Raw genomic sequence first — 25,159 nt, forward strand, 5'->3', positions numbered from 1 at the left:
TGCAAGGTTTAGCAATTTCATGTGAATTTGGAACCAATCTAGATGAAAGGTTGCGAGATCAATTTATGCTAGAATGTGATGATGGTAAAGTAAGGGAGGCATTATGGTCGAAAGGTAACCCGTCATTAGAAGTAGTTCTCAGAATTGCAAAGGAGTAGAACACACAAGCAAATGTGTAAAAGAGCTTGAAAAAAGAAAAAAAAATGACTAAGACAGAAGAAGCATCACCAGCACCAGAAGTGTTACTGGTTCAAAATAAGAATAATGTAACCAGAAAAAAACTATCTGGGAAAAATATAACATATGTTAAAAAGAAGGCAACAAAAGTAAAAGAAAAAGTTTCAAGAGCGTAGAAGATGTTACCGTTGTGATAGCATTCATCACTTAGGGAGCAGTGAAGAGTGTCCAGCAATCAAAGAGGTGTGCAAGAGATGTAACAGAAAGGGACATCTTACTAAATGCTGCAAGACAAAGCAAGAAAACATAGAATGTATTGATGATGAACTGTGCGAAAGTATGGAAGAATGCACTTTTTCCATTGAAGACTCAAACATAAATGAGATTGAGGATGATGATTATGCAGATCTGGAAAAGCCTATGGCAACAATAGAAATGAACAATATAGATGGAGTATGGTTATTGATTCTGGAGCAAAGTATACATTACTGCCAAAAAACCGCTTTGAGAAAGATTTCATGACCAACATTGTCCTGAAAGAAGTGGATATCAAGCCTGTAGCGTATGGAGGCAAGCGTATTGAACTGGAAGGATGGTTTTGGTCAATACTTGCATTCAAGGACCGGGTGGCAAAAGGGAAGGTCTATGTCTCCACGAAAGGAAGACTTCTATTACTGAGCTGGTCGCATCAAAGAAGACTTAAAATAAAATGTGATCCAAATGCTCAGGAGGTTGTCTATGCTGTGGATGAAGAGCCATCAAACAAAAATTGTGAACAGCATTTTTTTTTAAATTAAATGTTTGGTTTGATTTTACAAACTTTACATTACATTCTTTTTCAAATCTATAGTTAAAAAAAAGAAAGACAAATTTCATTTGGTCCATTCATTTCGACTCATTTCATGATCTCAGTCCAGAATTTAATTATTCTAATTATTAGCCACTGATCATTTCCTCTTAGCAGATTCGCCCATCTTTCTTCTGTCGTCATCTCTTTATTGGAAATACCAAAAAAGGTTCTGAATAGTTCTCTTTTTTCTTTCAGCATCGGGCACACCATGATTAAATGGAATAGTGTTTCTGGTGTTTGGAGTTCTTTACAAAATCTGCAGTCCGCGGAAGTAGAACCAGTTTTATCAAATGTAGCTAAGTAGTCCCTAGTTGGGAGTATATTCAGGCGAAATCTTAAAAATAAGTCACGAATCATCCTATCAGGGAATTGCATTAAATATTCTGGTAGTTCATTTAAGGCTCTTACTTCTGTGTCACATTTAAGGAACCGTTTGTAGTTTTTTTGTTTGTCTATTGTTTTTATCCAGTCATTCGTTTTTAATTTTCTTTTCGCATGCTGGGGTCTCTTTTCCAACAGTTCTTCGGTAATTTCTTCCGCTTGCATTTTTCTCTTTATTGTTGTAATCCATTTCAAAAGAGCTGTTGTTTGAAATGCTTGTTCTTTTCTTTTTAATATTTCCAGTGATGGTATCTGATCATCCGAAGTGACTTTTCTATAAAGGTCCATCTGTTTCCATGTGACTATAGATTCTATCGATTGTAAGCCCAATTCAAAACGGATCCTAGCAATAGGAAACGATTTGGGGAGTGCTAACGTTTGTCGCCAATATAGACCTTCTAGAACAGACCAGTTAATAACCTTCCCGTTGATTAAGGATTCACTGCCATAGGTTACGATTGGAACTACCTTTTGCCTGTATAATAGCATTGCGGCCTTCACTGAGTATGTACCATACTTCTGATGAAAGAATCTACCTTGCCTGGCCAAGGATCTGGTCTTTTCTTCAATGTTTTCGTACCATTCTTTTTCATTATTAGAAGGATTTATGAGAGCACCTAGATATTTGATTGTCTTTGTGATCATAATTTCTTTATTATCATGCAAGATTTTTATAGGATATTGATTTTTCTGCTTCTGACAGATGAGTTTCATGATCTTTGTTTTACACGTATTGATTTGGAGATCATTTATATACATGTAATCTTTGGTTTTGTTCAGAGATTCTTGTAGTCCGGTTATCGTTTTATCCAGTATAATAATATCATCAGCATAGATTAGTGCCTGAATCGTTTCGTTGTTAATTCTTGGGGGATTTGCTTTCGTGTTTTCAATCTGCTTCTCAAAGTCGTTGGTATATAGATTGTATAAAGACGCAGCTAACGGATAGCCTTGCTTCAACCCATTCCAGGTGGGAATTGCTTGTGTGACCATTCCAGCATTTGTTAGTCGAACTCGAATGGAGGTATTTGAATATAGTTGAATGATTTGGTTTAGGATGTAAGTGGGACAACCCCATGCTGTTAATTTACCCCAGAGTTTGTCTGTTTACTGAATCGAATGCCATTTTCAAGTCTATGAACAAAGCATATACTTGTTGGTTTTTGATGCTTGCTTCTACTTTTATCATATTCAGTAACAGTAGGTTTACATTTGTTCCAATTTTTGTCACAAAGCCAGTTTGCCTTTTCGCCTGTTTTCCGTTCTTTGCTGCCCAGATGTTCAGTTGTTTTTGAAGGTAGCTTGCAAATAATTTTCCCAATGGGACTAGCAAGGCTATGGGTCTATAGTTGCCTGGCGTCTTTCGGTCTCCTGATTTGTAAATTGGGATCAGAATTGCGACTGTCCAAGTGTGGGGAATTTCTTTTCTTTTTGCTATACGTTCGAGTAAATGAAAGAAAAATGTGGCCCATATTTCTGGTGTCGCTTTGAGGACTGCATTTGAAAGCCCATCCGGGCCAGGGGCTTGTGATGAATTCAAGGCTTTAATCTTGTTTGTTATATCCTCAATGTTCCACTCAAATTTCCAGGTACACATTTCGTTTACTCCGGTCGTTGTCAAAATGGATGTTTTGCTGTTGTAAACTTCTTGATAATGGTTTATCCAAACATGGGAATTAACTTCTTGTATTAAATTTTGTTGTTTGGATTTATCAGTCATCATTGACCACAAGTTTCTTGTGTTTTTATTTTGTAGGGCCTTCAAAATTGTTTCTGCATCGTGTTGTTTCATCATTGCCTTGTTACTTTTTAAAAAATTAGAATATCTTTGTTTTTCCTTGTGTATCTGTTTTTTTAAGGTCTAGGTTGTTCTTTAATTTCAAATGCCTTATTCTCTTTTGATGTTCTTGCTTTTCTTGTTTGATTCTTTGATTATATTGATGGCAATGTGAGGTTTTGGGAACACTCTTTGTTTTTGTTTGTGGACATGTATATTTTTCTAAAATCCATTGATAGTCCAGTTTTTCATGTTCTTTCTGGGGGGCCAGTTGAAAGTATTTCGCTGGCTTGATGATTTCTTATTTTTAGTTTATTCAGCCCATTGGATAATTCTAAATCAGGTAAATTTATGTGCTCATTTCTAGTTTTGTATACAAGCCATGAAATTGAAATTTGATGATGGTCGCTTTCTTCATTAGGGAAGTTATTAGTTCCAGTAACAGAATGCTGTAAGGTGTCAGAAGCAAATATATAATCAATTACTGAAGTGGTGGTTTTTCCTGCCCAAGTCGGACAAAGTGTCCCATTTGCATTCATTGTTTGTTTAGTTAAGGAAATATTGCGAATTCTTAGCTCTTTCATCCATTTCCTTGTCCGGGATGACATTTCGTGTGACAAGTATTTATTACCCTCTTTGTCAAAGAGATGCATGTTGAAGTCGCCAGCTATAATAAATTCATTTTGGTTATTAGCTTGTATGATGGAATCGATTTCTTCAAATACGGCATCGATAAAAATGTTGTCGTTGATTGCAATAGGATTCCAATAGATGTTAAAAATTGAAATACTTCTGTGTTCCATTCTGCATGTCGTTAGCTTTCTATTTTGTTCTAGATTATATGCTGGCATGCTAATGGTAATATATTGACACCAGGGATTAATGTTCTTTCTTGCAGTTATAGACCATGTCACATTGATTTGCATCAGAATTAACATTCCTGAAGCCGCTCTGCCTGTTTTCGACGGTATTGCGGGATTCAACCAGGTTATATATCCCTCGCACAGGATCTCCTCAGTTAGCCAGGTCTCCTGTAAACAGATTATTTCCGCTTTTGCTAACATTGTGGATTGATTTTTCAAGAGATGTTTATATCCCCTTGTATTCCATGACATTAGGGATATTTTCTTTGTCCTTTGATTGTTATAAATATGTTTTCCTTGGTTGTCTGGAGTTATTGAATTCATCCACTCTATTTGCACGTGTTGGAGTACTCGAGTTGTTTGTTTTGGTGTTCCCTTGGATTAACTTGTTCTTTTTGTCATTTTTCAGCCTTTGATCAAGAAGTGTAATATTCGTAGATTTTTTACTAGCCATCGATCTGGATACGTATATTTCTTCTACAGCATTTGGTATTTCGTGAAGAACTTGGTACTTTGAAGTTTTATCATAAAATTCTGATGAAGGATGGTGCTGTTCCAGTAGTTCAAAAAGTGAGACCGGTTCCTTTAGCCATTAAAGGTGCAGTGAAGGAGGAACTACAAAAAATTGAAGCACAAGGTGCAATAGAGAGGGTGTAATCATCAGAGTGGGTTTCTCCTTTGGTTATTGTACACAAGCCCAATGGCAAATTAAGATTGTGTATTGACCTCAGATGTGTAAATAAGTGTGTAATTCCTGACATGCATCCATTACCGAATATAACAGAGATGCTAGGCACTATCATCTCTGTCATCTCATCTCTGTTGATAGTGCCTCTATCATCACTATTGACCTCAGATGTGTAAATAAGTGTGTAATTCCAGACATGCATCCATTACCGAATATAACGGAGATGCTAGGCACTGCCAAGATAATGAGTACTCTAGATTTAAGATCTGCTTACCATCAGATCAAGTTACACCCCACTTCGAGAAACATTATAGCCTTTATCACCACACAAGGGTTAATCCAATGTAAGAAGATGCTGTTTGGTTTAATTTCGGTGGCAGCAGTCTTTCAGAGGATAATATATCAGCTATTCCATCAGGTAGAAGTGCTTCCAAGATGATGTTTTGGTTTATGCGGAAAGCCAGGAAGAACATGACTATAGAATTCATGTGGCATTACACATATTTAAGGAAGCTGGTCTTACTCTTAGTAAAGGCAAGTGCAAATTCAATAGGTCATGTATACAATATTTAGGTAATGAAATCTCCGACGAAGGCATTAGACCTAAGGTGGAATTAGTGAATACCATCATGCAGTTTCCCAGTCACAATAGCAAAGGTAAACTGATATTATGTCTGGGTATGGCGGAGTATTACGCTAAATTCATTCCAGATTTGGCTAGTAAAACATTTAATATGAGAAAATTGGTCAAGAAGAATGTAAGATTTGAGTGGAGTGAAGAATGTGAATGTGGATTTAATGAGGTGAAGGGAGAATTGAATAATGCTCCTACATTAAAATCATTCAATCCCAACAAGGAAAGCATCATTATCACAGATGCTAGCAATCATGGCCTAGGAGCTGTATTATCTCAAGTTGAAGGAGGAGTAGAATATCTCATTGCTTTTGCGTCAAGAGTATTGAGAGGCAGAATACAATTATTCAACCATAGAGAAAGAATTGTTAGCTGTAAAATGGTCCATTGGAATGTTTCGCACATTCATTTGGGGTACAACATTTGCTGTGAGGTCAGATCACAAACCACTAAAGGAAGTTCTCATGACTAAAGGCTTGGATAAGGTTTCTTCAAGGATTAGGAAATGGGTAGCAGGTCTACAAGAGTATAATTGGGTAATAGAATATGTGCCCGGTGCCAAGAATAAGTCTACTGATTGTCTATCAAGGTTAACAAATGTTATTGATGAGATTGAAGATGAGAGTGAGGAAGAAGTAGTATTGAATGTCAATCAGGGGGTAGTCTCAAAGGAGGAATGGATGCAAGCAATGACTTCTGATGAAGTACCAGTGAAAGTGAAGGAATTTTTTATGATGGTGTGAAGAGCAACACAATTAAAAAGGGAGATATACCTGAAGCTGTCAGACATATAATTGATGAGATGCATATGAAGAATGATATAGTTTAATGAGGCGATAAACTCTATCCTCCTATAGGGGTAAGGAAAAGAATATTACAAATGGCACATGAAGGACATCAGGGCATGACAAAGAATAAACTTGTTGGACAAGATTTTTGGTGGCCTGGGATAAATCTTGAGGTGGAGAGATTAATGAGAGAATGTCGTCAATGTGAAGATTCAGTCAAAGGATATATCACGAGGCAAGAACCAATGACGGTTATGTCCATAGCTAGTATTCCATGGGAACGTGTTGGTTTGGACATCGTAGGTCCGGTAAGGAGTGAAGGAACTTTAAAGTATACTTAGATATTTTGTCCAGATGGGTAGAAATTGAGTGGGTGAAAAATATACGCTCTAAGGACAACATCTCATTTTTGGAAGTATTTTTAGAAGGGAAGGATATCCCACTACGATCATCACTGATAATATTGTACAGTTAGTGTCAGAAGAGATGAAATTATTTCTTAAAGATAATGGCGTAGAGCATAAAACCAGTTCCTTCTATCATACCCAAACAAAGGGAATTTGTTGAGAGATTTAATAAAGTCATTAAGAACAGTATTAGAGGTGCTATAGCAAAGAATGGTGACTAAAGGAAAGCTGTGGATGACACTATTGTGGCACATAACCAACCGTATGCCACTGCAAACCCTTTAAGACAGTTTCCCAGTAAAGGCAATATGATAGTGACTGTGCATGCACCATTGAGCTCCACAGATTTGTTTAATGTTGTTCTGAGGTTTCTTAAAATAAATGAGAATCCTTTCAAGTAGAAAAGAAAGTAATGGACTGTTATAATCCCACCAGTACTGATCTTGATCAATTGTTACAAATTGTTATTGCTCCAGACAGGATTACTTTGTTACAATAGAGACGTTAAGTCACCATTGCAAGAATCCCTGAGTGCCAATTTGAAAGAGTTTGCTGATAGATTTTGCGTACAATTGTAGAAATCTGCCCCAAAAAGATGGACTGGACAAATATAAGCTCATTCAAACAAAATAAATAAGTGTGAGAATCCAGCAGATTGTATCAGGCGGTTGAAACAATGTTTTGATCACCTACAAAGCTGTCTCCAACAGAACACCAACATTCCTGGAGACTAACTCCACATCTCATGACTCTCGCATCTCACCTAGCAAAACTATCAAAGGGTTGGAGTCTAAGATAGCACATAAAGAGAAGACTTACAATTAAGAGCTTTTACTGCCATGCCCATCTCGGAATCAACCTAGCAGGGACTTGAAATGCCCTCACTATCCACCAGTTCCACAAAACAATAACATGGCTCTTTCAACAATACCTGCTGGACGAATAAAAATCCCTCGCTCCCTCCACCAAGAGTGCTGCTCTACGGTACAAAATGCCAAGCCCAATGCTGGTACCCTCCAGTTGCTCTTGAGCTAGGTTTGCGTTATAAGCAATAAAAGAAAAATATAAATATGCACTCTAGGATCTGTGACAAATCCAGGGAATGTGTCCCTTTCTCCCCAAGGGGGAGCTACCCCTTTAGGACTAAGGAGGTGAGCCCGCTATGCAATACCCTCCTGTAGGGCACAGGGAATATGAAGCTGTAATCCAACAAGACCAGTCTACAGGATTTAGCTTCAAGGAATCCTCCACAGGTGAAATGCTTGACTTACTTAAAACTATGCATCCTACCAACTATCCGGGTGAATTACTTCCCACAAAATATATATTAGAACACAGGGACTTGTTTGCAACTTTTCTCTGTAGATTTGTCAACTCTTCTTTTCAAACTGGTGTTATCCCCCAGTCAATTAAAAGTGTAGAAGTTACACCTCTGCTAAAAAAAGCAGGACTGTATCCTACGGATGCAACAAACCTAAGGCCCATTACTAACGCCCTATTTTTTCTTAAAGGTATTGATAAAGCAGCCACGATACAACTGCAATCCCATGTTCAGACCACCAGCATATTACATGTGAAACAATCAGGGTTCAGAAGCTACCATGGCACTGAAAGTGCACTCCTAGACTTACAGACACACATGCTCTCAAAACTGGAACATAGCAAGTCAGGGCTGCTGATGTTGTTGGATCTATCGGGTGCCTTTGACTTGCTAGATCATAAAATATTGCATGATCAGATGACAACTGTCGGAGGCCTCTCCAGGGATTCTAACACCTTGCTCAGATCTTTCTTAGAGGGCCGCCGGTCGAGAGTACATTGGGGCAACTGTGCTTCTGATTCACAGATCATAACATGCGGAGTCCCCCAGGGGGCATGTCTTTCTCCCTTGTTATTTAATATTTACATCTCCCCCTGTGTGATGACCTAGAACTATTGGAGATATTTTTCTGCAATTATGCAGATGACTTCCAATTGGTCCTAGACATTACTGGAACCCCATGAAAAGGACCAACTGACGTTGGCTGCAGCATATCACATCATAAAATGCTGCATGTCCACTAATTGGCTTGACTTAAATGCGGCCAAGACCGAACTGATGTTATTCGGTCCTCGGCAGGCTCAATCCAACTTAGATCAGAGGTATGCTAGTTTCATTATCGACGGTTGCCAAATTAAGGTAGTGCAGAAGGTAAAGACACTTGGCACCTCGACTGTGAAGCACATGTAACAGCGATTACCACCAGTAGCAACTATCACCTTAAGGTACTTAGGCAACTAGCACCTCTGGTCTCAATAGAGAATCGCATCAAGCTTGTGAGAGCGGTGATCCTCCCAAGTGTAGATTATTGCAACGCACTATTGGGAGGTGCAAACAATGCTAACATCCAACAACTACAGAAAATCCAGAATGCTGAAATACGTATCATTGTTCGGAGCCAACAAGTGCAGCAAGGAAAAAACGACACTGGCTCGCAGTGGCAGCGCGCATCCAGTTCAAACTTTTAACCATATGCCATAAGTGCATTTTTGGTAATGCTCCAGCATATTCGAAGGATAAGGTTAACATTTACCATCCTAAGAAACACCTAAGATCAGATGAGGGCTTTTTATGGGTACTATACCGTGTAAAACGAGGCCGCGGTCTTGGCCAGGCTTTCCATGTTCAGGGCGTCAGGGCATGGAACGCCTTACCATCACAGTTACGAAAAACTGAGAGCCATCTTGCCTTCCGGAAGCAGCTGGAAACGATCCTCTTTAATTAGAATGTATTGTTCTTTGAGCAACCTACTCATTTATTTATCTCTCGGCGCCTGGATGCCTACGGGCTTTGGGGCGCTATAAGTTTAATAACTTAACAGGGCAGGACAACAAGCAATCCCCAAGTAACAATTTTATTCCACCTCCTTTTACTCCAGAGTCCTAAGTAAGTGTAGGTTATATGGGGATTGAACTGGGCAGGGATGACAAAAACAAATGGTCCTACTAGGCCTTGCAACATTTGAAAAGTGCAAGTGCAGTAACAACAAGTGCAGAGGTGAGGGGAAGGGGGACGTTCTGGTTAGGGTGGAAGGGCCTGTGGAATAAGCGAGTGCCAGGGGAGGCCAGGTGGCTAGAGCCAGGGGAATGGACAGAGTGCAGGGGAAGAAAGGTCCATGTGCTAAGTGTGAGGTACAGGGATGGAAGGACTCAAGGGGTGCAGGCCCAGCCAGGCTAGTGCAGGGGGAAGGGCCCGGAAGGGCAGTGTAGGTTGAGGGGATTGGTGGGGGGCTGGGGAGACCAAGTGCCGGGGTAAGAATCTGAAGGAACCAGGCATCCAGTCAAGAGGCAGACGGGGACTTTAGCAGGGTAGGGGGTGAGGGAAGAAGGACGAGAAAAGGAGGATATTGAGAAATATTCAGAACTTAAGGAGATCCAGCTCAAGTATGCGAGGGGCAGGGAGGCCATTCCAGAGGGGGCCACCTGCGGAGGGGAGATATCTACCCCTTTACTATCTGCTTGGAAAAGCATCTGATCTGCAGAGAGTTGGAGCTAGAAGACTGAAGGGCTCTAGCAGGAAGGTATTTAGGGAGAGAAATGTGGATGTAGCGTGGTTCCAGGCCCCAGAAAGCCTTGTAGATGATGCAGAGGGTCTTGAACATGATCCTCGCAGCAACCAGGAGCCAGTGGAGAGACACTAGGGCTTGAGAGATGTGGCCTCTGGGCTTGAGGCCAAGGACAAGTCTTGCAGTCATATTCTGGATTAGTTGAAGGGGGCAAAGGGAGGAGTTAGGCAGATTGAAGATGAGGCTGTTACAGCAGTCCAGCCTGGAGAGGACCAGACCTCTGGAGACATTGAGGTTCTGGGGTGGAGGTGCTTGAAACAGACTACAAACTGAAAATGGGTCTCATGTTTCTTGGTTTTGTTGTTTGCCTTGACTGTTCATGGCTTAACATTTCTTGTCATCCATGATGGGGCCCTGAGGCTCATCCCTGGATTGAAAGTAAAAACAGCTTCCTGCATGCTTCCATGCAATATTGATATAGCTAAAAAGTGGCACACCATCTCCTTATGGTACTGGTCTCTTGACTGGGGTGAAATTTGTAATGACTTAAGCTTAGTTTCTAGACCATCGGCTTCATAAGAAACCTGCAGCTACTCTATTATCTCATGCCTGAAGCCAACTTTGTTAAACTAACCATGGTTCTTTAGTCATAGGCAAAAGCACTTGCAAATACTCTCTGTCAACAAGGAACAACATTTCTATCAATGGTGTACGTTTCTATTTTGGGAAGGGATTTTCTTTCACTTAATCCGGTTAAATAACTTATCATGGAACCTAATTCATACGTGGAGTTTCAGCCTATGGCTGGCTCCCAATTAATTGGGATGGGAATTGCTGTGTGGTATATGTTCTTCCTGGCATCTGAATTGTCATATACCACAAGGGCTAAAAGAGGATCAGATTGGAAGCATTTGCTGAAGGTATGGGTTATCCCATTACAGTATTAAAAAGTGAACAGGGACTTCATCCCCACCTGGGTTGGGGGCCTACTACGGCGGCTTATGACAGAGCTAGTCCTATCCTAGAGGTGGGTTGAGGGAGCTGGGATGGCCCCAGACCCTGAAAACCCCCCCAACAAATGTGCATTGAATGTGAAGACTGGTAACACTTTCAATCATCCAATGCCGTGCACCACCATACTGAGTGATCTCAGCAGAATGCTGGAGAGAGCCGATGACACACATACCAAGCCTTACATTCTGGTGCTCTCATCAGAGGGAAGCAGTACTCACTGCAGCATAGATTAAGCGGAACACTGACCCAACATACAGGAGAGAAGAACTCAGACTGGTGCAGAGCTAAGAGTGATTTATCTAGATTTGCACTACAATGGCCCAACCCCGGGGAAAAGACAGCATTCGATTGGGTTATAGTCAGGTAGCAAGAAGACACAACAGCCAGCGAGATATATATAGAGAGATATAGAGAGATAGATATATAGAGAGATAGAGAGATAGAGATATATAGAGAGAGACAGCGATAGAGAAGGAGGGTAGAAAGATGGAAGAACCATCTTTTGACGCAAATGATATTCAGATAATACCTTAGGTAGATAAGAGGGACGTACCCGCAGTACAACCCCGTCCTTGTTAAACACAGTAAAGGGTGGCTTAGATGAAAGTGCCTGCAATTCACTCACTATGCGAGCTGAAGTAACCGCAACCAAGAACACAGTCTTGAAGGACAGTAATCTCCAAGGACAGGAGTGCAAAGGTTCAAACGGAGCACCCATGAGAACATTCAAAACCAAATTAAAATCCCAAACCGGCACCTGGAAAGGGGACGGCGGGAATACATTTGTCAGTCCTTTAAGAAACTGAGAAATCAAAGGAATCTTAAAGTAAGAACATTATTCAGACAAGCGCTTAAAGTTAGACAGCGCCGCCAGGTAACACTTAATGGTACCAACTTGAAGGCCCCTGTGGGCCAAAGAAAGTAAGAAAGACAAAACCATAGGAATTGAGCACTGAAAAGGATCAACACTGTGACCTCTGCACCAGTCGCAGAACTTACGCCAATGGTACAGGGATTTTGTTGCAGGCCACCTGGCCGAAAGCAACACCTCCATCACGTCATCCGGAAGGTCCAATCCTCATACCTCAACCTTTCAGATACCAAGCGTGAAGGTTGAGAGTCTTGACCTCTGGATGGAGAACCTGTTCCCCCCCCCCCTTGCGCGAGAGCATATCCTCTCGGTAGGGAAGACGGCATGGAGGGCAGATGGAGATTTCTAGAAGGTCCGGGTACCAAGCGTTCCTGGCCCAATCCGGAGAAATGAGGATCATGTGGGAAACGAACCTCCATAACCTTCACAACACTTGATGAATGGCGGGGACTGGAGGAAACGCATACAGCAGTGGGAATGACCAATCCACCACAAACGCATCTCATAAGGCTCCTCTTGGAGGAAATTCCCTTGAGCAGAATCTCTTGCACTTCCGGTTGACACTGGTGGCAAAGAGATCCACTTGCGGGGTTCCCCAAAGGGTGAAGATCTCCTGCAGGACTTCTTGAGCCAACTCCCACTCGTGAGAGATCGTGCTCTGCCTGCTCAGAGCGCCCGCTACTGCATTTTCGTGTCCGGCCAGATGAACTACTAAGATCAAAATTCCCTGCTGGATGGCCCAGAACCAGAGCTGCATTGCCTCTCTGCACAATGGGAGTGACCCTACCCCCCCTTTTCTGTTGAGGTAATGCATGGCCACTGTTGTCCGTCATGATAAGGACACTCTTCCCCCGTACAGAAGGCAGAAAAGCCTTCAGGAATAGCCTGATGGCCCTCAGCTCTAACAGATTGATGTGAAGTTTGGACTCCGAGGGAGACCAACGACCGCTGGCTGTCAAATCGTTGGCATAAGCGCCCCATCCTGTGAGGGAAGCATCCGTCACTACAGTCACCTCCGGCCATGGTTGTCAAAACGGTTCCCGCCCTCATCAGGTTCCCTTCGTTGGCCCACCACAGAAGATCCTGGGAGACCGAGAGTGGAATCTGAACGGGATCCGACATCTTGCCTGAGAACTGTGACCACTGCATCTTGAGAACCCATTGCAGGGGTCTCATCCACAGCCTGGCCTCTGGCACCAGAAAAATGCAGGATGCCATGAGGCCGAGCAACCTTAAGAATTCGAAAGCCGGGAGACTCTGGGCATGTTGAAACTTGTCCTCCATCTGCACAATGTGATGAGCCCTCACTTTGGGAGGCTAGCACTTCCCCAAGGACGTGTAACACAGCCCCGATGTACTGGAGTTGTTGGGAAGGTGTCAAATGAGACTTCTTGAAATTCAGAGAGAAGCCCGGCCTGTGGAGGGTGCAGCAGGTGAGACTGAGGTGATCCAACACTTGCTCGGGAGAGCGTGCCCAGATCAGCCAGTCGTCCAGGTAGGGGTAGACGTGAATCCCCCCTCGCCTGAGGTACGCTGCCACCACCACCATTAGCTTGGTGAAGACCGGAAACTGAAAGTGCGAGTCGCCAGCCGCAAACCTCAGGTACTTTCTGCGCTTGGGATGAATCGGCACATGAAAGTAAGCATCCTGTACGTCCGGAGATGCCAACCAATCCTGAAGTTGAAGGGCCTGGAGGACCTGAGAAAGAGTAACCATCTTGAACTTGTTCTTCCTGAGAAGTTTGTTCAACCAACGCAAATCCATGATGGGTCTCAATCCCCCGTCTTTCTTCGAAATCAAAAAATAAGGGGAATACCATCCCTCGTTCCTCTTCCATACAGGCACCAGTTCTATAGCACCTTTCTCCAGCAGGGTTGGGATTTCAGGCGCAGGAGCAGATCCGGAAGCTTCAAAGAGTGTTTCCCTGGTGGATTGACATGAGGTCGCTGAAGGAAGGGAAGGCAGTAGCCGTGGGCTATGGTATCCAGAACCCAAGCATCTGAAGTAATGGCTCGCCATTCTTCAAGATGCTGAGACAGTCTGCCCCCAACCGGCGAATCGTGGGACATGGCCTCATGACTGTTTGGAAGCGGCTGCGGCAGTGCCTGAAGGCAGAGAGACAGCTGCCTGAGCGGCTTTGGCACCACGATTTCTCCGACCACCACAGGTCCTTTTTCACTGGCCCCTTTGACTGGCGGCCCCTCTCGTTCTACCAAAGGAGGAGTAGTAACGAAAAGAACCTCCCCTCCATTGCTGTACCCTAGGACGAAAAGACGGAGGATGACGCACAGCTGCGCTTAAAGATTTAGCCGCAGCTTTCGAGGTCTGCAAGCTCTCAAGACTCTCGTCAGCCTTGCTGCCAAACAAATGTACGCCATCAAAGGGCATGTTCAGAAGACGGGCCTGCACATCCGGAGCAAAACCCGACTTCCGCAACCACGCAAATCTGCGTATAACAGTGCTTGCAGCCATTTGATCGGCTAACACCGTCGGCTGTATCCAAACCCGACTGAAGGGATTCGCACATGTCATCCTTGCCGTCTTGCATGAGAGCAAGGAACCCATCCCTTTCTTCCGCTTCGGGAATATGCACAGCCGCTAAAGAAAAACAGTTCCACAGTGTGTGAGAACCTTGCCAAGGCACAAGTGGAGTTGGCCGATTTCAAGGCCATGCTCCCAGCAGAAAATACCTTCCGGTCCCAACTGTCGAAGCGCTAGTCGTCCCTATCCGGAGGGATGGTAGGGTATGCCGCCGGTCTCGAGGTGGCCGTAGCCGTCTGAACCACCAAATTCTCGGGAGTGAGGTGAATAGATAAATAGCTGGAGTCGCTAACGGACGGGCGGTACTTTCTAATCAAAGATTTATTAACAGCCAGAAGAGATTCCGGGGACTACCAAGCAGCAGCAACCCTTTTCTGTAAGGTGAGATGAAATGGTAAAACCGGGTCAGAGGACGGCCCTGATGTAAGATGTCCGTTAGATCATCCTGCACAAAGTCTTCAGGACGACTGGACCAGCTCAGATACTCTGATACACTAGCCATGAGCCTCCTGTATGAAGACTCTGCATGAGTCCCAGGCTCAGGCCTACCAAATTGCACTTCCGGAGAAGTGTCCAACCCACTGGCATTATGGAGGGTCTGCCTCAACGCCTCCAAATGACGGTCTCCAGAAAATATTGGAGCTTCATCAAGTACACCATGGTCCTCAAACTCAGACTTTTCTTCCTCTTCATATATGTCAGCCAGAGGGAGTTGAAACCCAGGCCTGCTGACAGAAGAGAGCTTGGAGTCCAAAACTGGCCTCACAGACATCGCCCTAGCCTTGCTAGGAGGATCCACCACATCGGGGTACTCTAATGGCAAATTTCGGGCAAAAATCCCCAAATGCGCCGAGAGCGCTGAAGGCTTCGACGCCCAGAACATCGACAGCCTCGACGTCGTGAGCGCTGAAGTCTTCCGCGTCAACACTGGAGCTGACGGCGCCGTGGGCTGATCAGATCGCAAAGTGTTGACGTCCGAGTCAGATGGACACAGCGCCGACCGAGTCGACACTGGCATCGAGCCTTTAGTAGGTTGCAACGGTCTCGCTGGGGACGAGTACCGAGACCTAGAAGCAAGTCTCTTTCGACTCTCCAAAGCCTTGTCCAAACGGGACCTCAAAGGTTCCCTATGCGAGTCACGTCGTGGACCCGAGCCCGAAGGTGTGCGAGCCACGGTACGAGACCAATCCTGGTCGGCTTAGTTAGAGGGTGCGACCGGACCCGTGCCCTGCGATTGAAATATCACTAACATTTGCTCCTTAAGGCAGCCCATTCCTCGGGAGTTGAGGACTTCGTCGGGGCTTGCCACTTTCCTCGTGGCTCACTCCTCCGAGGAGGATGGGGAAGGCGACCAGTGACGGCGCTTGCGCAAATGCCACAACAAAGAAGAATGGGGGGAACCACTGCGGGACCGAGAACCCCAGGCCTCCACCCGACGCAGAGAGTCGCCCCTCGAATCGTCGCCTTTGGACCTGGATTTTCGGGACTTACTGGGCTTAGAACCCCTACCTACCTGGAACTTCCCCTTCGGCTCTCGCAAGGCCTTGGCAGTCAGCGACTGGCCTTTCTAACAGTCGTCGGTGTCGTGCGACTCACCCAAGCACCACAAACAAATGCGATGTGGGTCGGTGATCGACATTTTCGACTTGCAGTCCCGGCAGGTCTTGAAGCCAGACCGCAGAGTCTGAGGGGTCGAAGCAAAAGACATCTCATCGATGAACACACGAGGTGCGCCGAGTTTAACAAAGCAACACGTTCGCCAAAAAAACGGAACTGAGGCTGAGGGCGCCGTGCGTCCTATTTATAACATCTGGTGATGTCGCCTTCGACAGAGGCCTTCGAGGGACATCGAACCCGACGTCATCGACGCAGGACGCCCTCTGCTGAAAAAGTTTCTGACGTGCACAGCGGTGGACATTACACGTCAAAAGGTGTGGAATACGTTGGAGGACACAATCCATTCGAAAATAAATTTGGTCATGTTAATAAAGTTACTTCAAACTAATGTTGTTAGAAGAATATGGTATGATTATCAAAATTGACTCTTGAGTGTCAAAACTTTCCTGGCTAGATATAGTCAAATATTGCTAAGGTCATGAAATCTTAAGCTAAACAAAAGAGGTTATGGAATGTTTAGAATTAATCTTAACCTCTTGCATCACTCTGAACAACCTTGCAGAACAACGTTCTTTGACCGGTCAAGCCATTACAGAAATGGGAAATACCATCTACAAATCAATCTTGGTCCCACACCAAAAGGTGTAGTTTGGGTCTGTAAGCCAAGTGTGCACGGGACCCACTTCTAGGCATACCAGTCCCACGGGGGTGACTTGAGCAAAACAAAAGAGGCGACAGCTGGAAGGTTCGGAATTAATCTTAACCTCTGGCATTGCTCTGGGCAACCCTCCACACCATTGTTCTTCACCTGTGAAGACATTATAGAAAGGGGAAAGAGCATATGATATGATGATATCCAATGAGGCAGATACATGTCTGGGTTTGCTTGGGTCTCATGCAGAAGGGGTGTGAACAAGCAGATCAGGTGGAACTGCCCCTTTTGGGGTGGGACCAATCCTGATTTGCATATGGTCTTTACCCTTTCTGTAATGGCTTGGCAGGTATATATAATGATTAAAGAGTGTAAGGTAGGGAAAATGGTTAAGAGGTGGACAGGAGATGGTCTTTCAGACGAGTCTTGAAGAGGGATAAAGAGGAGGGATCAGAGAGAGGGGGAAGAGAGGTGGAAGAGAGGGGGGAAGATAGGGGGAAGAGAGGGGGGAAGAGGGGGGGGGGAGAGAGGGAGGAAGAGAGGGAGGAAGAGAGGGAGAAGAGAGGGAGAAAGAGGAGAGGTGGGAAAGAGGAGAGAGAGGGGAGAGAGAGAGAGAGAGAGAGAGGGAGAGAGAGAGAGAGATCCAGTGTCTAAGTGCCAGAAGCGAAAAAAGGTGCGAAAGCGGGACGGTGCAGAGGGGGATGAGGGGGAAGAAGGACTGAAAGAAGGAACTGAGATTACAAATGGAGTGTGTGACAGGGAAAATAGAAAGATACAAGAGCATAGAGATAAAAAAGAGCCAAGCCATGTAAAGATTGGAATACAATGCAACGGAAATGAAAATGTAGATGGCCTTCGAACGAAAGCCAGTGAGGAGAGGGCAGACAAGGAGATACACCAAGAAGGAGACGGACTGAAGAGTTGCAGATGGAACATAAGGGGCACTTCAATAGGCATAAAGACACTGTAACAAAGAAGAACAGTAAACTAATCTTGAAAAACAAGGGAAGTAAGCAAGAGTTTAGTCGCGTGGAAAGACAGACAGGGACGTGCTTTCCTGATGTTACATAGTCGGTAGCGGCAAATTTGGGCAAAGACAGAAAAATTAGCTGAAAAAGAAATAAGGATCAAAACGAATGCTAGGATTTCTAGCAAATGAAGATAGAGATAAATTAGAAGGCAGGAACAGGTATAGAAGATGGATGAATAGGTGGTGAGATAGAGGGAGAGGGAAAGAATAGAACCTCTGTTTTGGTTGCAATAATGTAAAGATAATTAGCGGACCTCCTGTGTTGGATGGCTAGTAGACCACCAGAGAGAAGAAGATCATCAGTTCGGAAGGAGAAGGAGCAAAAGAATTTGTGTCATCAGCATAGAGGTGATGAGAAAGGCCAAAATATGTGATTATGAAAGAAAGAGGAATAGTGTACAGAGAGAACAAGAGAGGGCCAAGCACAGAACCCTAGGGTACACCGCATTGAAGAGACCGAATAAGGACAGTTAGAGAGAAGAGTGGATGGAACCAGTCAAGAGCAGCATTGTGAAAACCCAAGCGGGAGAAGGCAGAAAGAAGAACAGAGTGGTCTACAGAGTCAAATGCTGCAGAGAGATCGAGCAAGACAAGAAGGGAAGACTATTTGGCATAGAGCTGGTGACATATAGGAGAGCTCTCTCTGTCGAATGATGAAGAACGATGGTCTGTAAGGTTGCCTAGAGCAATGCCAGTGGTTCAGATTAACTCAAAACCTTCCAGCCATCAACTCTGTTTTGGTAAGGTCATGCAATCTTCCATTTGTTTTCTTGCGACCAATGTACTGGAAAGTGTATGAAGGGTAGTGAATGTTGGGGTGGGTAACAGTCTGGGATTGCATGGGAACCTGCATTGTGCTCTTTGTGTTCATCCTGCAGTGCTGCTATTAAATGACTCACCAGAGATGGAGTTAAACATCGGTTTTCCGTGACATTGGAGTCAACCTCCAGTCATACTACATTACTGTATTCCCGCAGTCATCGGTCCAGCTTAATACTGATAATTTTTAACCTCTTCTGCTGATCTGATTTTTGTTTTGAGAACAGGGAGTCGGAAAGATTAACATTAATGGACCCAAACGAAGGACTAATATTTTGAGCAAACAAACACTTTGCTGTTCTCAAAGTTGCCTCTGGTTATTACTTTAATGTTTTAACTAAAATTATGCATTGGAGTACACCTTTAAATCACGGTTTAATGTCAATGTACAGTGTCAGCTTTGACTGTTTTAAAACAGCAAACAATACTGGAACATTGCTCTTTCCTTACCATGAATAATTCAAATTCTTCTTCATTTCGAGCAATCATCTGATTTAACGTCTCATCATCAGGAACTTCATCTTCTTCCTGCCATGAAATAGGGCAACAAAATAAAAGGTTTTACTACAGATGTACAATGTCTATTTATTTCCTCCACCACAAAGTTTCAAACTTAAAGAGAAATACTTATATCAAAAGCAAATACCCATCAGGGGTTAATCGCAATATAGTAAAGCACACAAGAAAGATGATCAATCAAGTGAAGTTGCATATCTGTCTAACATCAGCTGCCCCCCCATCAATGACTCAACAAAGGAAAATGAGACTTCACGAAATAACGGTCTATCCTTCTCCCCCAATCCTAAATAAATTCAGGCAGCATATACATCTTCAATGTTACTTTGGCTTCAGTGTCTCCTAGTTGCAATATATGATACAATAGTTTAGGCCAGAAGGCCAGATGTCATAAAAATTACTAAAACCAGAATAGGCCAAAGGGATTAGAAACGGTGCCATTTTCAGAGCTCAAATAAAGTATGTCACTAACACTTAAGAATAAAGAAGAAATAACTTGCCTCTCGGTAATTTTCTTTCTGATGTATGTTCCTCCCATGGATTCCTCATCTATGATATTCATACCCCAGCGCAGCCGTTCTAAAACCTTTTAGCCACCATGGGGCGCAGCGCGGCTCCGCGTCTGCTCCACCTGATGCCTCTACAAGCCTGCACCGAACATGAAGTCGGGGTCAGTAGATAAAGCGCTGCTGCACCCCATGAACTCAGTTCAGCCCTTTTCCCTTGACACTGAAGCTGAGGGACAGTAGAACCGTTGGCGTACTAGCTTCCCACAAAGATGGGTAGGCAGGGAGGGTGATGAGGAATCTGTGGGAGGAATATCCATCCGAAAGAACATTACTGAGAGGTAAGTAATTTGTTGTTCTAATGGATTCATTTCCTCCCACTGATTCCTCATCTATGATAGACTCCCAAAGCAGTATGTAAATCTGGAGGAGGGAGAAAGCAAGAACACCCACTGAACCAGAAATCTCTGTAGGAATGCCCTACCAAAATGGTCGCCTTGGCCTGCAAGTGAATCCACTGCTTAGCAAACGTGTACAAAGACGCCCAAATGCCACTTGGCAAATATCCAGGACAGGGGATCCGCTCTACAGGGCAGAGGTGACAGCCATTCCTCTGGTAGAATGAACTCTGAGAACTAGGAGACCCTCGGGCACATCCTTACCAGCCAAATCATTGCATTCTGAGATGCAGAGAATGATCTGCCTGGACAGGGTTTGTTTGGCCACAGTCCTACGAGCAGCAGCGTAATCAATAAAAAGCTGGTCATCCTTCCTAGCCTCTCTATTATGAGAGATGTAGAACATAAGGGCCTGCAGCGGGTCCAGCCGATGGAACCATTCCTCTTGCTTTGGAAGGAAGATGACTTCTGAGAGAGATGGAAATCCGAGACCACCTTTGGCAGAAAGGAGGGTCTCACTCTCAATGTCAGCTTCTCTTTGGAAAAAAACAAATACGGAAGTAAAACAAATAATGCCTGGAGCTCACTCATCCGTTTCACCCAAGTGATAGCCACCAGGAAAATCACCTTAAAGGTGAGTAATCTAATAGATTAGGAGTGAAGAGGCTCAAACGGAGCGCTGATAAGAAACGTTAAAACTACAGTCACATCCCACGCCGGAACCATAAACTGGCAGGGAGGAAACTGGTTACACAAACCCTGCAAGAACTGCATAACAGTGGGAATTGTGAAAAATAAATCCTGTTGCGGGGGGCCTATTGAACACCGAAATAGTTGCAATCTGCAAAAGCAGAAAATCCAACACAGGGGATAGAGGACAAGATAAAGGATCCAAAGCGAAACTTTGTGGCGCTTGCCGGCCTAAAGGGATTTTGCAGCTGAGTTGAACTGAGCACATCGTCCGACAAGTCCTACTTCTTGTACCTCAGCCTCTCAGTAGCCAAGCATGAAGGTTCAGGCTCCACGTGTGACATTTTTGTCTTCCATGAATACACACGTGACAATATGGGTGGTATAAAGGGAGCTGAATCCTCCATGACCTTAGTTCCGCCCTCAACTCCCCACACTCAGCTGCTGAGGAACCAGATACTTGCACGTGGTCACAAGGAATGAACAATGCCCTTAGGGCCGCTACAGGCCTCCCACGGAGGGATCACATCTCTGCAATCGGAAGACAGGTACACTGACTTCCCGTGAAGGAAAGAATTGTCTTTAAAACACTTGCCCTCACACACAAATGCCTTCACGGCCTGGCACCCTTGTACCTTGCGCAAAGGATCACCAAACAGACTGCATCTAGACCGTTGAGGACGGCCTATGTTAACCGGATTACTGTCCCCCACACAGGCAAAGTGCGTGCCGGAGGGTCGAGTGTCCCAACCATGGCCGCGACCTACTGGAACACACTCCCAGCCCACATCAGGACCATTGACTCACATGCAGCCTTCCGCAAAGCCATAAAAACTAGACTGTTTGTCTAAAATCCCATCCCACATCGTACGAGTTACCTTGCGTGTAACTTCTTCCCTAGCCTAACTATGATTTTATGAATGGACTTTCCTTTAGGCTTTTGTATGTTATCTGTATTCCTGCCTATGCTACTGTATCCTTGCTCTGTTACCATTCTTACTGTAACAAAGCATTATGTATTCAAGTATCCATATGCGGGCTGCTTACTGTAACCCTCAAGCAAGTCTTCTTAAGTTACCTTATAGCGCATTGATGCCTACGTGCTGCAGTGTACTTGACAAATCCTAAATAAATAAATGGTACTCAGGGTACCTGTTGCGAGGAAGGAGCCATCCATCAGAAAGAACATTACTTCCCTTCAGTAATTTGTTCTTCTGATGCATTCTTTCCTCCCATAGATTTCTTATCTCAGAAAGAACCCTAAAACAGTACAGAAATTAAGAAAATGGATGCCAAGTAAAAGGTTGATTAACAACCAACACACCAATGACTTGGCTAAGGCCTTGGAGGAAAATAGCTTCTTCAGCAATCAGCCTTTGACCCCACAGTTTTCTCCTGTCGAATGACATTTCCAAGAGTTGCATTTTGCCTATTGGGGGCAAAACATAAGGTCATCGCCCAGGAGTACCATCGCAGGACAACCCCGGTGTCCATCGCATGTGCAACACCGTTAGCAGAGTCAAGGCCTGTACGTAAGATCTGGTCTGGCCCTCCTTAGCGTCCTCAACCAGAGAGAGTTGTAACTCTGCTTCACCTCCTCGGTCAGCAGGATCTCAACCGTACTGGAGATCACAATCCACAACACAAGGGTGCAGCCAGGGCACAAGTGCTGCTGATAGCCCTTGAGATAAGGATTCCTGATACAAAGAACATGCGTCCCATGGCATCCAGCTTCTTGCTCTCCCTGTCCTGGAGTAAGAAGAAATGGATGTGGTTTTCTGACCTTCTATGGCAGTTTGCACCATTAACCTTTCCAGTGAGAGTACGTGGGGAGAAATACCAGAATTCGCGGGAGCTGGGGGTTGCTACTTGGCATGGTCATGGTGACCGCAGGGACTGACAGCGGGCTTCTCCCAGTTAGCTAAAACAAAAGCATTCAGCGCCGGGTTGAATAACAAATGGGTCTTCCATGGAAGATGCCTGCCCAGGATATCCATCAGGTCCTACTATACTCTTGCCTTAATGGGTGCGGATAAACAGTCTCCACAACCTTGGCAATGGCCTTCTGAAACGAGCAGTAAAGATTTGCCATCGATTGGTGCTAGAGGAATACAGAGTTCTGTACACGTGGTCCAAGGGTGTGCCTCGGACGACTTCATGTGTGGTGGGCCTTTTAGATGTCACGAGCACCAAAGCCGCACAGGCCTTGGCAAACATGTCAAGCATTTGCTGCTGGAAGACTTCCCACTCCTCTGGAGTTGAGAATCGTGAGGAAATGTACCTTCAGCGTAGGCAGCGATTTCCCTGCGATAACTCTTGAGCACAAGTGTTGCCTGCTTCTTGAAGTATGAATAAGAGTGCTGTCTGGCAATGGTGCGAGGAGAGCTATTCTGTCGTTCTAGTTCTTGATCAAAAGAGAACATTCATCCATCGCAGGCTTTTTTGACACTGATCGCACATGATCTAAGAAGGTGTTCTTTTTCCATCCTAGTGGAAATAAGTAAAGGGTTAAGCGGCACACCAACAAAGGGCCCTCCCCTAGGCAGTAAAGGCATCTGACAGACATTTGTCTCCTGCAGTCCGAGCAGATGAGACATCAGACAGCAAGCTTAAAAGCTAGGCGCTGTTCCAGAACCGCACTGAAGAAATTAACTGGGATCACGTGGCAAGGTTGGTTCTATATACACCGGCATTGACATTAGATCCTGCGTGGGGTACACAATGGCACCAAGAGGAAGGGCCGAGCTGTGTGCCTTGGTGGCTGAAAGTTTCCAAAGCAAGTTGGTGCCGGAGAAGATCGGTCTAAAATGAGCAACCTGTGGGAGGAAGGAAACCATTAGAAACTAAACTCATTAAAAAAATGACTAGAATTCAAACTGCTTAATGTAGAAACAGAGCAGCAAACCAGTGGATTGTAGAGTGACTGAATGAAAGGCAGCACTGAAGTTATCCAAGACAGATAAACCATTGGGGGCTTGGCCATGCTGGGAGCAGGCCACCACCGTAATCATGAGGTGGAGAGGCCATACAGAGGAACACCCCGTTAAAAAAGCAGAGGAACCAAGAAGAGCTCCAGGGTCCACAGAAAGCAAATTGGGTTCTGGAAGTGAAGCAGTTTCTGTGGAAACCTAGGCCCAAAATGCGAGACTTTGGATCACACGGACGGACTGCCTGGTGCACCCTTAGTGAATGACGCACTGGTGCTAGGGCCCTGGATTTTCATGTAGGAGTGAAAGCAGGTCTGCCCTCTCCTTTCCCAATCCGGGGAGTCAATAGCCAGAGTCCAGTCACTGCCTTGGGAGCCGTGGAGGCTGCTATGGAGACATATGCCATCAGCATGCACCGAAGCTCCACAGAGATGGCAGAGATAGTCGGCGGTCATTCTAAAGCATTGAACATGGTATTTAATACAAGTAACATGTACACAGAGGGAAGACAATGAGGACGCCTGGAAATAATGCCACGTTGCTGCTGATTGATTCAAAAGGGCGATCGATCAGTGTGTGGTGGCCGAGATAAGGCCCCCTCAGCCAGCCTCAGTTTGCAGCAAATAAGGAGATCAGACAGAAGGGTGGTAAATCAAACTTCATGTATTTATATCACAAATACACAGCATAGAGAGACATTATCAACTGGGAAGTAGGAACACAGCATGCAAGTGTTCCAGCAGTGTGGCACACAAAGCTCTCTTTAGTGCCCCCACCCTAGAGTGCCGGTTTATATAGCATATCATAGCAAAATGAGAAACATTACTCAAATATTAAGGGCATGTTAAGCTTGCAATGTATCCCAAAAGCTGACCCCACTCACTCTTTGTCCCGAGGCACCATCAACACATGAACAAACCAAAATACACAAAGCCTAGACCCGAGCAAAGAATAGAGCAGCTTCTCCTGGAACTGCATTCATATATCAAAATCTATCACTGAGGTTGATCATAAAATGTTACCTGTGAAAAACAGTAATGTTGACCTGGGGCTCACGACGGCATATAACACAAGTAACAAGCTGAGATGCTATACAAGGTTCAGCGTATGATCCTAGGGAAGATGAAAGACTGAGAACTGGGCACCATACAAAAAAAAATTAGAATCCCACTTAGATTTCCTAGAAAGATTTGGAGGGATATGTTAAGGAATGATCAGATTTCCTTCAGGACAATGAAAGCCTAACAGTCCTTGACAGAGCACATAGAGTGCACTCCGCTTTAAGAAAAAGAAGAATCTTGGATCTGTTGCACGGACTAATCCGCCATACAATGCTCATAGATTGACTGCAGATAATAGCGCAGGGGGTACGCCCTATGATTGCCTCTAGTGCATGTCCAATGATTGCCCCTAAAATCTCTATATTTTCAATTTATGGACAAAAACACTATCATGTCTCCTTTTACC

General features: G+C 44.4%; 1 protein-coding gene across 2 annotated transcripts in view; it reads right to left on the reverse strand.

The window, feature by feature from the left end:
- Positions 1–25,159, reverse strand: part of SMARCA2 (SWI/SNF related BAF chromatin remodeling complex subunit ATPase 2) — a 3,136,185-nt gene that overhangs the window by 895,144 nt on the left and 2,215,882 nt on the right. For both annotated transcript variants that reach the window (XM_069625745.1, XM_069625746.1), the window contains exon 29: positions 19,106–19,183. In XM_069625745.1, the coding sequence (XP_069481846.1) occupies positions 19,106–19,183 (78 nt within the window). The remainder of the gene's footprint in view (positions 1–19,105; positions 19,184–25,159) is intronic.

The sequence above is a fragment of the Ambystoma mexicanum genome, chromosome 6p (genome assembly GCF_040938575.1).
Source record: "Ambystoma mexicanum isolate Mex_15411 chromosome 6p, UKY_AmexF1_1, whole genome shotgun sequence".
Taxonomy (NCBI): Eukaryota; Metazoa; Chordata; class Amphibia; order Caudata; family Ambystomatidae; genus Ambystoma; species Ambystoma mexicanum.